This window comes from Stegodyphus dumicola, chromosome 7 (assembly GCF_044657685.1).
Source record: "Stegodyphus dumicola isolate Sdum_Otavi_A_Nest chromosome 7, ASM4465768v1".
Taxonomy (NCBI): Eukaryota; Metazoa; Arthropoda; class Arachnida; order Araneae; family Eresidae; genus Stegodyphus; species Stegodyphus dumicola.
Window position 1 is genome coordinate 197,402,561 of NC_140774.1, and position 14,448 is coordinate 197,417,008.

The following is a 14,448-nucleotide window of genomic DNA, read 5'->3' on the forward strand; positions in this document are numbered from 1 at the left end:
AGCTCAATCAAGAATTTGAGAATATTTTCTAACTCCATCTCCTTAATATATTAATCTTAAATATATTAATAAAGTCTCAACTCAAGATTATTAGTCAAGACTTTTATTCAAGAATGACTCTCTATCAAGAATTTCCAATAATTTTTCATTCAAGTCATCCTAATTCATTCAAATACTATTTCTCATGAACTTTTATTCAATTACTACTCTTCATTCTCCATAATGAAAAACTGTACTCTTATTCTTCACTCTTTACAAAACTTAAATTCTCAGCCCCTACTATTCTTATACATTATGTTGTTCATTTTCAAAATTTGTAATGATCTTCTTAAGTATTTACTTACGTATTTATGTTTCATTTACTTACATATTTATTTAGGTAGTAAGTATTTATGTATTTAATTTTTAAAATTTTATTATATAATTCTCAAAATTCTAATACTATATTGACTTCCTATATAACAACATTGTATTTATCTTATTCCAAATTTTTAACTTTTATTTATTGTATCTATTTATGTTTGTTATTTTTTGTATTATTTATGTATTTATTTCTTGATATTTAATTTTTAATATGTAATTATCAAACTTCTAAAATTTTATTGTATTTTATATAACAAAACAGTTGGTAGAGATGATTCCATCAGTTGAGCGTAAAAGGCGTATCTTAAAGGCGGTGCAGCTGCTCATCTAAATAAATAAATAAAAACTAATCGGTCTGCTGCAGTAGCTAGAATTTCGTAGCTCAATACAATGGACCCATACTACAGTAACAGTAGTTCGGAAGCTAGAAAAAAGTCAGAATATATTGAGTACAAATCGTTACTTTTCACTAGTACCTCTTGAAAACAACACGAGAATTTCACACATTGGCAAAGGAGTTCCCTGCGGTAATTAGATTAGGTTATTAGAATGTTACAATGTAGAAGAAGGCTATCTGCCTAAGGCAAAGAATGCTTTTCTGTAGGACTCTGTAAGCGAATCTGGCTCGTATTCAGGTTACACATGGCGAAAGCACGAAACTCATCCAGGCAGGCAGCTTGTTCGCCTGGTTTCAAACCCGGGTCTAACTATGAATGTTCTGCGGTCTTAACCACTTTTCCACTCGCGGAGCTGCTTGCTTCCACAAATTTACTCGTGGATCTGCTTGCCAAGCAGCTGCACCAGTGGAAGAGTCATGGAGGTAGGAAGTAAGATGGAGTCGCCCTAAGCAAGTTTCTCCGTACCCTGCTCTGAAGCACCGGCGATCCCTACGTGTTGACCAAAACTTTGGGTCATTTACCATTGAGTTCTATGGGATTTGACGCGTTCGGGTGTAAATATTTTGTAATTACGTCGCAAATATACATATAAATGTATATATTTTCTTTTTCTACAACACTTCAGAGTCCTAAGTATGTGAAAACAACATATTTTTAAACAACATTTCATTCTGAACGGAATTAAATGCTATACTTTTCACAGGACAGTTTTCTCAGAATGGTTTAATTTGAATGAAATATTTTCACAAGTTTTCGTTAATTACATTAGAAAAAAAAAATTAAGGTAATTCGATTTTATTCGGTTAAGGTACAAAAATTAAGATCAAAGTTTATTGTATTATTAATATTAAAATTATGCATTATTTCTTTTCTATTTATAGAGCTTCTTCCTAAAATACTTTCTTAAATATGACATGATTTTTTGGCTTCTTTTAAATCGAAAAATGTAAGTCAATTTATAATTAATGCTCTATTCGGTTCATTTTAAATTAGAGAATTATTAGGAATTAGCGAAATACTTTAAATAGTACTTGACTTTCTCTGAACATTTCTAAAACGGAATAAAATAAGTTTTTTTTTTTTTTTTTTTTTTTTTTTTTTTTTTTTTTTGAAAGTATTATTTAAAACTTGTAACTGAGTGATTATAAAATGTAAGGGGAATAATTCTTTTAATTATACTTATCAGATTTTTTTACCCTTCATTTCAACAATACATATTCCAAAACTCTATATTACGTTCTCAAGTGCGCATATCATAGCATTTGCTTTACAATACCTTTTAACAGATTGCTTTCCAATACGGACAATTCTTGCTTAAATAGTTTTATAACGTATTTGTCAACAGGTTTTTAATTTATGTTTACAATTCAATATTAAGGTTATTATATATTTAGATAACATTTATAATCATTATAAATTAGATACATTTAATCATTAGATTTCTTCACAGTACTTTCACAGTTGTTTATAAGTGAATAAATTCTTCGTTTCAAATACATTTATAAATAATTTAATGAATATTTAAGTATTTTGTCAAAGGCAGATACATGCTTTTTGCAAGCACATGCATAAATACCCATACATATTTCCTATTTATCATTTCCGGCATGTGCAAATCTTTAATTTCTGTGCATTCACTATATTTTTCGTGTAAAGTAATTTACACTAATTTAGCATACACCCGAAAGTTTCACATAAAAATTATATATGAATATAATTTGAATGAAAATTATAAGTATTATTTTTAATACCCACTCAAAGGTCAGTTTTTCTTTAAAATTCCTCCACGATGGCATCTCTCTCTTAAGCAGATAGCCTTTGCATGCGTTACTCTATTTAATAAAAACTTAATCTGACCTATGTGCCTAATTACAAATATTTTAACATACATAATTTTATATTTACATTTAGCCATCAAGTTTCAAACTTTTCAAATCTTCTAGAAAATAAATTTTGGCAGATCTCTTTTAGCAATTTTCTTAAAATCTATATTTTTGTAGTGCAACAGCTTAGAATTTTATAAAACAAATTCATAATCAAAATCGCTGTTGTTAGTTACCGAAAAATAACCAAGATGTGATTTTTGCGTAAATGTCAGTAAACTATACAAATTGCTATTATCCATTACACTATGAATGTTTCTTTCATGCGAGAGTGTCCCTTTTTCGATTTCTATGGAACTGTCGTGTGTCGAAATACTATCAGAATCTTGTCAAGCGAGCTTCTGAATGTAAACAAAAAACACCCCGTCTGGTGACCCAAGCTTCAAAGCAGTGCTTCACTTCTAGCGCGGAATGGCCCCTCCTCCCTTTCCTACCTCCATGGGAAGAGTGGAGGGGAGCAAGAGTTGTTACACATATTCAAATCATACGCCATTATGATGACGCAATTCTTTTCCAGTGACCGCTAATATGACCGATGTTATAGAAGGTTTGAATCCAAGCTAGAAGATTATCAGTAACAGTTTGATTAATGACAAATGGCTATCCGTTCTCTTTAAAAATGACTGAAGATTGGTCATACAGCAGGATAAGCGACGAATAATTATGACAAATGGCTATCCATTCTCTTTAAAAGTGACTGAAGATTGGTCATACAGCAGGATAAGCGACGAATAATTATGACAAATGGCTATCCGTTCTCTTTAAAAGTGACTGAAGATTGGTCATACAGCAGGATAAGCTATCAGGTTCAATGTTTCTTCTAACCTTCTTCGGAAACATACAATGACCTGACTAGGAACAGAGAGCTTACTAAAGCTATGTTCACTAATTGTAGTAAGTAGACAGGATACAGACGAAGGGTATACAAAAACCCTTTATTTTTCTTTATATACAATGACTTCCGTACTTCGGAATACAATGACCCTCCACTCGGGGTCTAACTTAAAAGATATCAAAATAAAACTAAACTCTAATTTAACTTTAGAATAAGATTGGCCTTATAATAACAGGAAGCGTATGTAGCACAGAGACTGTGAACAAACACTACAATACGTTTAATTATTCAAGAGGATTAATACCTCTGGCCTGGAAGGCAATTAGCAACTGCGTAACTTCTAAGGTAAGCGGCCTGCTTCGAACTCGCTGCTTCCTCTCTTCGCTTGGCAAAAAGGCCACACTTAAATACTTGGCGTTCGCCAGACAAACTTTACATAAAAACCTTCACGCTTATAATTCTGGCCGGAAGTAGAAAATAAGAAGTGATAGTAAAGATTTAAAATAAAATAAACGTTAGTAAAACTTAAGATCCTTACATACTTCCCGCCAGAGTTAATTAGTTTGAAACTGAGGTCTAAAACGACCTTGTTGAAAACTTTTAGCTCTAGAATCTAACGCGAGGCCAACCTTTTACAACCATAACTTAGCTAGAAACTAGAAAATTTAAAAGAAAGAAATTTGTTACAATAGCAGCTCCCAGGATCTACAACAATCTTTTTTTTTTTTTTTTTTTTTCATCTGTACTGCATCTAAACAGGAGCTTTATTCAATTCTGGTTCCTTCCAGAGATCTGGAAGGAAAACTAGTTTAATGAAATGTTACAGAATGACATTGCAATTAACATATAGAATATACTTCTCTTAACATTCTTATTTCATTCATGACTATTTTAATTATCTCTCCCCGTGCTCTCTGACATGTGTTGTAAAAGAACACCAAACACGTATGTGTTTCTGTCTACGTGTGCCACACTTCCTCCTACAATCAAAACACTAACGTGTTAAAATTCAACATACGAGACCTCTTAACACACCCTACTTTTCAACTCTAAGCCCTGAGGTACTATTCTAAAAGTGGCTAACTCTAAAGTGTAGCGTCAGAGAGCCTAACTACATCATTCAACCTTTAACATATATTCGTCATGATTTAATCTTTACAGTCACACGAATAACAAATTTTTAACATTACTTTCACTTTTACCATATCACGGTATTTCTTAACATTTAAAATAACAGTTCACATGTATACAAGAACATATCAACATGCCGTTAATTTTACACATTTGAAAACATACATTAGTAGTACATTGTTAACTTCTATTCTTTTCAAAGCAAGTGCCAATTCTTTCTACATTGAAATAATACTACATTTCAAAAAGTCTTTCAGACTAAAACTTCTTTCTTGCTAGAATGTTTTAAATAAAATTTATACAATAACTTTTTACAATATTTAAGTCTTACACAACGCTATTATACATCAACTTTAGTTTTACGCACGAGTAATTGAAAAACATAATAAGAAAATCGGTCACAACTCATTTCTCGCCCTTTTGGCGATAAAGGTAGACCTCGCATGAGGTAAAACTTCTTGAAATCTGCCACTTGCAGTAAGAATGAAAGATTAACTTAAGTTTGTAAAGTAACATAAAATTTTACTTATCTTTGTAATATTCAGACATCCTTTTCTGGGCCCAGTCTTTAAAGGTATAGGAGATAGTAGCTTGGTTGATCCTCCTTCTTGTACGGGCTCGCCCTTCAGTGCTTTCCTCTGGAAGCTTCCGTTTTTCACCACTACGGCCACCCTTGAACACCTTCCTTTTTTTGCTCTGCTTGTGGTCTTGGCCGTTTGAAGGCAGCTGGTCTTGGTGGAACCGGGAAACTTCTGTCGTGATCCTGCTTGGACCTCGTTGTTGGCCGTTCAAATTTTTCTTGTACTTTTTCCTCCGCCGCTGATGGCCCTTCCGCAGTTCGGCGACTTTTGCTGCGGAGAGTTCTGTCGGATGAGTCAATCTTCCGTTTCACAGCCGGGTTATAGTTGCCGTCCTTTCTCCCGGTCCTTTCCACATACGTCGTCCTTCTCCCTTCTTCATTCTGGGGGTGTTCGTGAACTCTGTTTTCTGGACGGTGGAACGGCTTCTTTTTCTTTGTACCTTCAATTTTTCCGCGGGGCAATTTTCTTTTCACTTGCTTCTGTCTCTCATTGGCTTGCCCTTGTACTTGTCGTTTTCCCACCTCTGGAACTTGTACCTGCGGTGTCTGCCGTACCGGATCCTGCAAAAGATCTGAAAAGATTTTCATTTTATTACGATCGAAGTAGGGTTTAATTTGATCAATATTTGCGGAACAGGTTTCACCATTTCTTGCCTTTAACACTACAACAGCGTGAGTTATTTTTTCTATAACATATGGTCCTTCAAAGCGTGGAAAAAATTTGGCAGTTTTATCTTCTGGTGCTGAAGAAAGTGAATGCTTAATTTTTAAAACTTCATCCCCTACTTTATAAGTTACTCCCCGTCGTTTCAGATCATAGTATAACTTCTGTTTTTTTTGTGCTATTTCCGTATTCTTTTTTGCTTCTTTTATTAGTTTTTCTATATCACCCATTTTAAATTCTGGGGCTCTTTGTTGCACATAAAATAGTTTATCTAACGGTGTTATAACCTTTCTGCCTATAAATAACTCAGCAGGAGTTTTTCCCGTTGTATCATGTTTTGCGGTCCTAAGGGCGAAAGCAAATTCATTGACATTGTTATCCCAGCTTTTATGAAAATTTTTAACATAACTACGGATAATTTTCACTATATTTCTGTTGACCCGTTCCGCTATATTTGATTGCGGCCGATACGGGACCATTTTTAAATGACGTATGCCCAGTTTTTGACACATGTCTTCAAATATATTACTTACAAATTGAGGACCATTATCCGATATAACTTTTAGGGGCGCCCCGTATTTTAAAATATATTTATTTAAAATAGAATCGGTAACTAATTTCGCGGAGGCTCGTTTTAAGGGAACAATTTCGGTCCATTTACTAAAATGATCAACTATAACAAGGAGATAGCGACTTTTGTTTAACTGACTTTTTGGGAAAGGGCCCAATAAATCGATGCCGATTATTTCATTTGAAAATTCGGATTTAATACTATTTAGAAACCCGGCCGGGCGGAAATTAATATAATTAACGGCTTGACATGTTGGGCAGGACTGGACATACGCCCTTGTTAACTTTTGCAGTTCAGGAAAGTAGACTGCCTCGCGTACGCGTTGAGTAGTTTTTCGAATACCAGCATGAGAAGCTAAAGGGCTGTCATGGAGCTCTTGCAGGATATTTAATCTAAGACTAGCTGGGATAACAGGTCGAAATTCGTTGTTGGAATTCGTAGTTTTTGTGTAGAATAATAGACCATCTATTAGTTCGTAATGGGCCGCCCTATTTCTTATCGCCACAATATCTTGGTGGCTAAAATTTTCAGGATCCTTCAAATACTCATAAATACTTCCAGACTCAGGATCCTTACCCAGTTCGGTTATTACAGTTTCTCGGGAATTTATTGTACACGCTGTCAGCATTGCAACTTTTACGGTATTACCCTGTTCGTCTAATTTAATTCGTGATAGGGCATCTGCTACGATATTTTCCTTTCCGGGGGTATGCTTGATTACCAGATTATATTCTTGCAGCTTGAGTGCCCATCTTATTAACCTTGGGGATAAATTTTTCCCTGAGTACAATCTAGTTACCGCCGCATGATCAGAATATACTGTTATCGGCGCCTTTCCAAAATAGACTCGGAACTTTTGCACTGCTAACAGAACTGCAAGTGCCTCTCTCTCGGTCGCGGAATAGTTTCTTTGTGTTTGATTTAAAGTTCGGCTAAAAAATGCCACGGGCTGCTGATTTTGCGAAAGTACCGCTCCTACCGCATAATCCGAAGCATCCGCTGAAATTTCTAAATTTTCATCCTTTTCAGGAAATTTCAACACAGGGGCTTGCGTTAATGCTTGTTTTAATTTTTCGAAAGCACTATTGGCTTCAGCCGTCCACGAGAATCTTGCCTTTTTCCTTTTTAATTTTAACAATGGCTCAGCGATAGCCGCAAAATCTTTCATAAAGGACCTATAATATGAACAAAGTCCTAGAAAAGAAGAGAGCTTCTTTGCCGTGTTTGGAGTCGGATACTTTTGTACAGCGATTATTTTTGATTCATCTGTCTCGATCCCTTTTTGCGATATTTTGTAACCTAAATATTTTAATTCAGGGGCTGCAAATTTGCACTTTTCGACATTAACTTTTAGACCGGCCTCATTTAATAAAGAAAACACCTGTCTTAAATCCTGTATATGTTGGTCGAGATTACCACTAGTAATAATGATATCATCTAAATAGATAAATGTGGACTTTCCAAGAACAGGTCTTAACACAATGTCCATGCATCGCTGAAATGTTGCTGGGGCGCCTGAAAGGCCAAACGGCATTCGCAAAAATGCATAAGTGCCAGACTTGGTTATAAAAGCAGTCTTAGGCACGTCCTCAGGCCTGACCCCTATTTGAAAATAACCATTCGTTAAGTCTAAAGTCGTCATAAATTTGGTGGATGTTATGTTCCTTAGAATTTCTTCAATAATAGGTAACGGATATACCGGATATTTAGTTATGGAGTTTAATATACGGTAGTCAATTGCGAATCTCCACCTTTTTCGATGTGTCAATGGATAGTCATTATTTATCTTACATAAAACCACCGGGCTAGCACAACTACTTGAGATAGGCGTTATGATCTTTTTACGTAGCATATCGGTAATATGCCATTCTATAATTTTTTCCTTATTCTTATCATACCGGTATGGTTTTTGACGAACCGGCAATGCATCTCCGGTGTCAATACTATGGTTAGTAACCTGCGTAAATCCTGGAATATCACTGAATAAGGAAGCAAATTCACTTACCACTTGTCGGATTCTATCTTGCTCGTCATTAGGCAGGTGGTCAAGATTTAACCTTGGCGGTCAAACCTTTTCTACACGCACTGGTTTCATCGTCAGCTTAAGGGACGCTGCATTAAAATCCAGTGTAGCTTGTGCGTCTGAAAGAAAGTCTATTCCTAGGATTAAATTTGCTTGCAAATTCTTTACTATAAAAAACATCACCTTTACTTGTTCGTCCTTGATACGGATGTACAAAGGTACTTTACCTACGCACTTACATTGTTCTCCTTGCGCCGCTAATACTGTTGTATTATCCGCATTATATATGCGGTATTTGCGAAAATACTTTCTAAAAAAGACTTCTGCCACACAGGAACACTGCGCGCCGGTATCCAGGAGTGCGGTGGCCGGGATATTATTTACCAAGACTTCAATCTTCGGAAGAGTTAAATTTTTCACCATTACTGTATTTAACTTGTAGGAAGAGGGGTTTTCGTGGCCTTCGGATTTCCGCACCCTCTCGTCAGCAGAAATCCGTTTTAGTTTAAATTATTTTTCCTTTCGGTGCTTTCCTTCTTTCTCCACTGGCCTTGATACTTTTTTCCTGGGTTGCTATTGAACTGTCGACGTTCGCCGGCTGTTTTTGAATGCTCGGGTTTCCTTGCCCACTGATTCGCTTTTTCTCCGTAGCCATGTGCTTGAGTTTGCTGTAGTCTTGGCATACCAAATTGGTTTCGCTGTTGATATTGGCGTCTTCTTTCGACGTCCGCCGTTCTTCTACTTTCAAACTGGATTGCTAGCTCAAATAATTTTTCCAGTGTAGTCGGATTTCTTAATTCAATAAAGTCTTGCACTTGGGGTAGTAACCTCGGCAAAATCACTTGAATTATTTCAGGATCCGGACGGTTTCCATACAAGAGCTTGAAAACGTGAATTTTTCTTAAAATAAAGCTCGTGAGGTTTTCCATTCTTTGTTGATATATACTGAAAAGTTCTGTTTCTAATTTCGCACGATCCCTTACAACAGGGAAGGCTTTTAGTAGGGCAGTCTTGAAATTTTCGTAAGTATAGGTGGGACTTCCTGCTTGACCCAAGAGACTTCTGCCGATACATTTGAACCAGTTAAGCGCTTGGCCCCTCAAAGCGCTGGTAGCTAAGGTAACTTTTTGAAACTCGTGCACGGGGTAGAGCATGAAGTGGTCATCTAATTTCTCCAAAAAACTGGTTACCTGTGAGTTTCCATTAAACGTTGCTTCTGGTTTCATCGAAGCGCGCATGGTCTGGACGATGTACCCAAATCCTTCCAGGGCGGCAGCTGGCATTTCTGGATTCTGAGCCGTTTCTGCAGGCAGCACAGGTTCTTCTTGAAACTCGGCCATGGTTATTCTTCGTCGGGCGCCACTATCAGGTTCAATGTTTCTTCTAACCTTCTTCGGAAACATACAATGACCTGACTAGGAACAGAGAGCTTACTAAAGCTATGTTCACTAATTGTAGTAAGTAGACAGGATACAGACGAAGGGTATACAAAAACCCTTTATTTTTCTTTATATACAATGACTTCCGTACTTCGGAATACAATGACCCTCCACTCGGGGTCTAACTTAAAAGATATCAAAATAAAACTAAACTCTAATTTAACTTTAGAATAAGATTGGCCTTATAATAACAGGAAGCGTATGTAGCACAGAGACTGTGAACACTACAATACGTTTATTTATTCAAGAGGATTAATACCTCTGGCCTGGAAGGCAATTAGCAACTGCGTAACTTCTAAGGTAAGCGGCCTGCTTCGAACTCACGGCTTCCTCTCTCCTGCTTGGCAAAAAGGCCACACTTAAATACTTGGCGTTCGCCAGACAACTTTGCATAAAATCCTTCACGCTTATAATTCTGGCCGGAAGTAGAAGATAAGAAGTGATAGTAAAGATTTAAAATAAACGTTAGTAAAACTTAAGATCCTTACAAAGCGACGAATAATTATGACAAATGGCTATCCATTCTCTTTAAAAGTGACTAAAGATTGGTCATATAGCAGGATAAGCGACGAATAGTTATGACAAATGGCTATCCTTTCTCTTTAAAAGTGACTGAAGATTGGTCATACAGCAGGATAAGCGACGAATAATTATGACAAATGGCTATCCATTCTCTTTAAAAGTGACTGAAGATTGGTCATACAGTAGAATAAGTGACGAATTGTTGTTTGGTGCACGGTAATCCACAGCAGTGACACTTTTTTTACACAAACGAGTTGATGAAAAGTTATTTAGATTAGAGATGGCATAATACTGAGGGTCATGTTCGTCTCTGCACGATCAGAAATTGTGCACTAATAGCAAAATTACAAAACTGAAATCCTTTATCCTTCTGGAGAGAATATTCTAAAGTTACTCTTCTACAAAGTTTACTCTTCTCGAGCAAAGTCAACCAGAGTGGTGACATCGACATCCTGCTCCAAAGCAAAATTTCTCTCACTGCTATATCTAAAGTGGAATTACTAAACAGATATATATATATATATAAGATGCGTCACTGTGTCGAGCTTTAGAAAGGGAAAAGTTTGGCTTCGAAAGAGCTTAACCGTGGCTGTCTGCTGACGTTGGTATTTCTTCCCTGAATGGCAATACGTAGTCATGAATCATCCCTGCACGACTTACGCTGAAAGATAAGAGTGTGGAACGAAAGAGATAGGCAACTGTTTGCGTCATTTAATTCGGAAAGGAAGTATTTTGGGTGTAAAAAAATTATGAAGTGTTGGCCCTTTAACATTCTGTACAGTGCTTTGTTGAGATGGAACTCTCTACCGAGCAGGAATGAGTGAGACTGTAACAAGAACTCCTAGAAAATCTCATTTACCTATGCCACAGTTAGACTATAACATTCAAAAGAACCAGAAAGAGAACCTGCGATAAATCTGCTATAAGATGTTTTTAATGGTAAACTGAGCTTATGAGAGTTTGCCGAAGTTAAATACATATTGCTAAGATGTGTTGTTATTGCTTTTATTGATTGATTTTCAATGCTAGTAATATTTAATTCACCCATGATAAATTTCCGATAATACCATCATTTACTTTCTTCAACTAACGTCACCAGACCCAGTCTTTCAGAGAAGACATTTTCATGCAGTTTAAATACATTGTTGTTGTTGTAATTTCTAATCCTCTTGATCTGCATTACAGCCACATCTGGCTCACGAATTTTATTGTGACCAAGATGCAGGCCTGTAGTTGGCGTATGTCTTGAGCTCCCTAGGCTTCATTCAGATAAGGATTTTGCGGTCATAAGAAACATAAACTGACTTTCGTTACTAGGCAACCAGACCTTACAAAAACTAGTGTCAGAATTTGGCCTAAATGTTCTAACGTTTCGATTTTATGTCAGCTTTCATTACGAACCAACCAATCACAGGGAAGGAAACACGAACCGACATTCGAGTCACGGTTTTTCTGAGTCAGCTCCCTATTTATGCTTGCGTAACTTTATCTTTCTTGATTGGCTGTGGCTTAAACCCTGCTCCACAAGTATAAACGGTTTTGATAGCTTTTACGCCTTTTGTCTATGACAGTAATGACAACTAGACCATAGTATAAGCGGTCCCTTGTAAAAGACACATCAAATCTATCCGGCTTCGTCCCAGTTTTAAAGAATAGCCCTAGGCCTAAGGTCCTCAAGATGACTTTTGGCTCGATAGTATTTTAAGTGTCGCAACAGCATATTGCCACTTACAAACATCCGTCCTTTTCCGGGGTCCCTAAAGCCTAATGACGCAAGGCTTTAGGGACATTAGGCTTTAAGGACAGTAGGCTTTAGGGGCAGTAGGCTTTAGGGACATCTAGCCTCCCTAAAGCCTACTGGACAGATTTATGTGTGTTAATATTCAAGAGGATCAAAAACAGGAAATTATACTAGAAAAGCTTCTAAAATTTTTTTTAATTTAAAGAGGTGTTATACCGAACTCATGCAGCTAACCTTTATTCCGTATAGGGGTGGGAGATTATGACTAAAAATTATACGAAAGATTAAATATCGTCGAAGGGAAGATCCTCGGATGTGCAGTCCATCGAAACTGATGGAGTTGTACAGTAGTGAGATCGGATTGAACCTGTAAAAGCACTGGTGAAGTTCTGGTACCTCTTTTCACTTATTCCTGTTCTGGCGTGATTGATGGGAAGATATAATAATCTTGAATCAGCGCAATATCCCAGGAACTGCAGGCTAAACTTCTTGTTCCACAGGCCCAAATTGAAAAATAATTCCTAAATAACGATTTTAAAAACTTTTTTTTTCATCTGCTGTTTAATTTTTTCATGAAGCCAACATCTTTATCCCAAATAATTTAATAAAGTTAATTTTAAATTGAAACAGTTGTAATTTTTTTACATTGATACCTTCCTATCTTTTAATTTGTGTAATAATTTAGCATTAGCAGTGATATACAAATTTGTACTTTAATTTTTATTTTTTCCCCCGTTAGAATGAGATTCACCCCACTTACCTTTCTCAAAACATAAAATTTTCTTGAATAGATATTTTTATATTTTATCTTCTTTTGAGGGATTTAATAAATTTAATTAATTTTTTTTCAGGTGTTTGTGGATGGATCGCTGTATCTGACGAATGTGCAACTGATACATGGCGGGAACTACACGTGCCATGCGCAGCACAATCGTGATGTGGTACAAACTCATGTACTGCACGTGCATAGTAAGTTATTTTGCCTTCGAGTTATGACTTCCTTAAGTTTTTCTTCCCTCCCTCCAGGTTAGTCTGTGATACTGACTGAAGTATGTACTCTGACAGTTTTGGCTCTCGGTACTTAAAACTCACTGTAAGATCTGTCTCTGCTGTTTCACATAAACTGAATTAGATCCTACAATGAACCTGGCGAATTCTCATACAGACTTGAATAAATTACCAGCACAGAAGAAGAGTGAAAATAACCATTTATTTAATTCAAATAATTAACAGAAAGGCACGATCTTCGTGCTTTACAATGGCACCGTCAACTTGCAGTGAAAATGGCACCGTCAACTTGCAGTGAAACTGAAACGTAGAATATAATTCAAGTCAAAATCTAAAATAAAATAGTACTGGATTAGCACGTTAAGTTACGCCTAACAGGTTGACTCAACAAAAACCTAACAGGCGTGACGATAATCCGAAATGGCCAAGAGGCTTACTCGCGTATCAGCAAGATAGCAACGAAACGTGCGCTGGCTAACGAAAACACGCTCTGAGTAAACTTTCTAATAATTAATAATAAATTAGTAATAACAATAAAACCGGAAAGCCCATGACTTTTGACCATCCAGATAAGCAGATTTCGCAGTTGCAGACGAAAGAAAAAAAAAAGGCAATCCTTGCAATGATGGTAATGCAGTTCTTGGTTGCGAGAGTTACTCACCGTGCTTGAGCACTCGGTCAGCCATCGGAACTAGAACTTTAGTTGGGGGTCTTCAAGTTCCTATAGGAACTTCTGTTCGAGACGGAAAGTTTTGACCAGCTTGTCATGAGAAGAACTACCTGCTTTCTCACAGAAACCATATAAGACCTAGAAATGCCATAGTGTCGAGGAAACGTTACCAGCATTAAGGAGCGTCGGAAACAATTTTATCATTATTTAACTTTCTTTGCGTATTCTTCCTAATGCTGAATATTTCTTAATATATTCGTAGAACCTCTGGATGCATTACTAGAAGCCAGCTACTTTCTTTGCACCAACAGCGAAGCAGCCGATCCACTGGGGCAGTTAGTACATCTGCCAGATAGCTCCGTTGACGGAATTAACTTGGTCCACATAATGCACTTTGGTGCATATTGGGCTCAAGACGATTCTCATATCTTTACCTGCAAAATTCATAGAGTAAATTCAGTATTCCTGCAACTGAACGTAATTCGTGAACAAATGTATTGACTTAGATCTCTTTTGAGTTCCTGGTCGAATTTCACTTTTTTTTTTTTTTTTTTAACCAAATTCTGAAAGCCGCCGAAAAAGAAATTGTTCAATTTGGCGATTTAAGATTTCTCATTAGG

General features: G+C 36.5%; 1 protein-coding gene across 1 annotated transcript in view; it reads left to right on the forward strand.

The window, feature by feature from the left end:
* Positions 1 to 14,448, forward strand: part of LOC118197653 (follistatin-related protein 5-like) — a 299,939-nt gene that overhangs the window by 254,721 nt on the left and 30,770 nt on the right. The window contains exon 7 of the mRNA XM_085821454.1: positions 13,002 to 13,119. Coding sequence (XP_085677580.1) covers positions 13,002 to 13,119 — 118 coding nt within the window. The remainder of the gene's footprint in view (positions 1 to 13,001; positions 13,120 to 14,448) is intronic.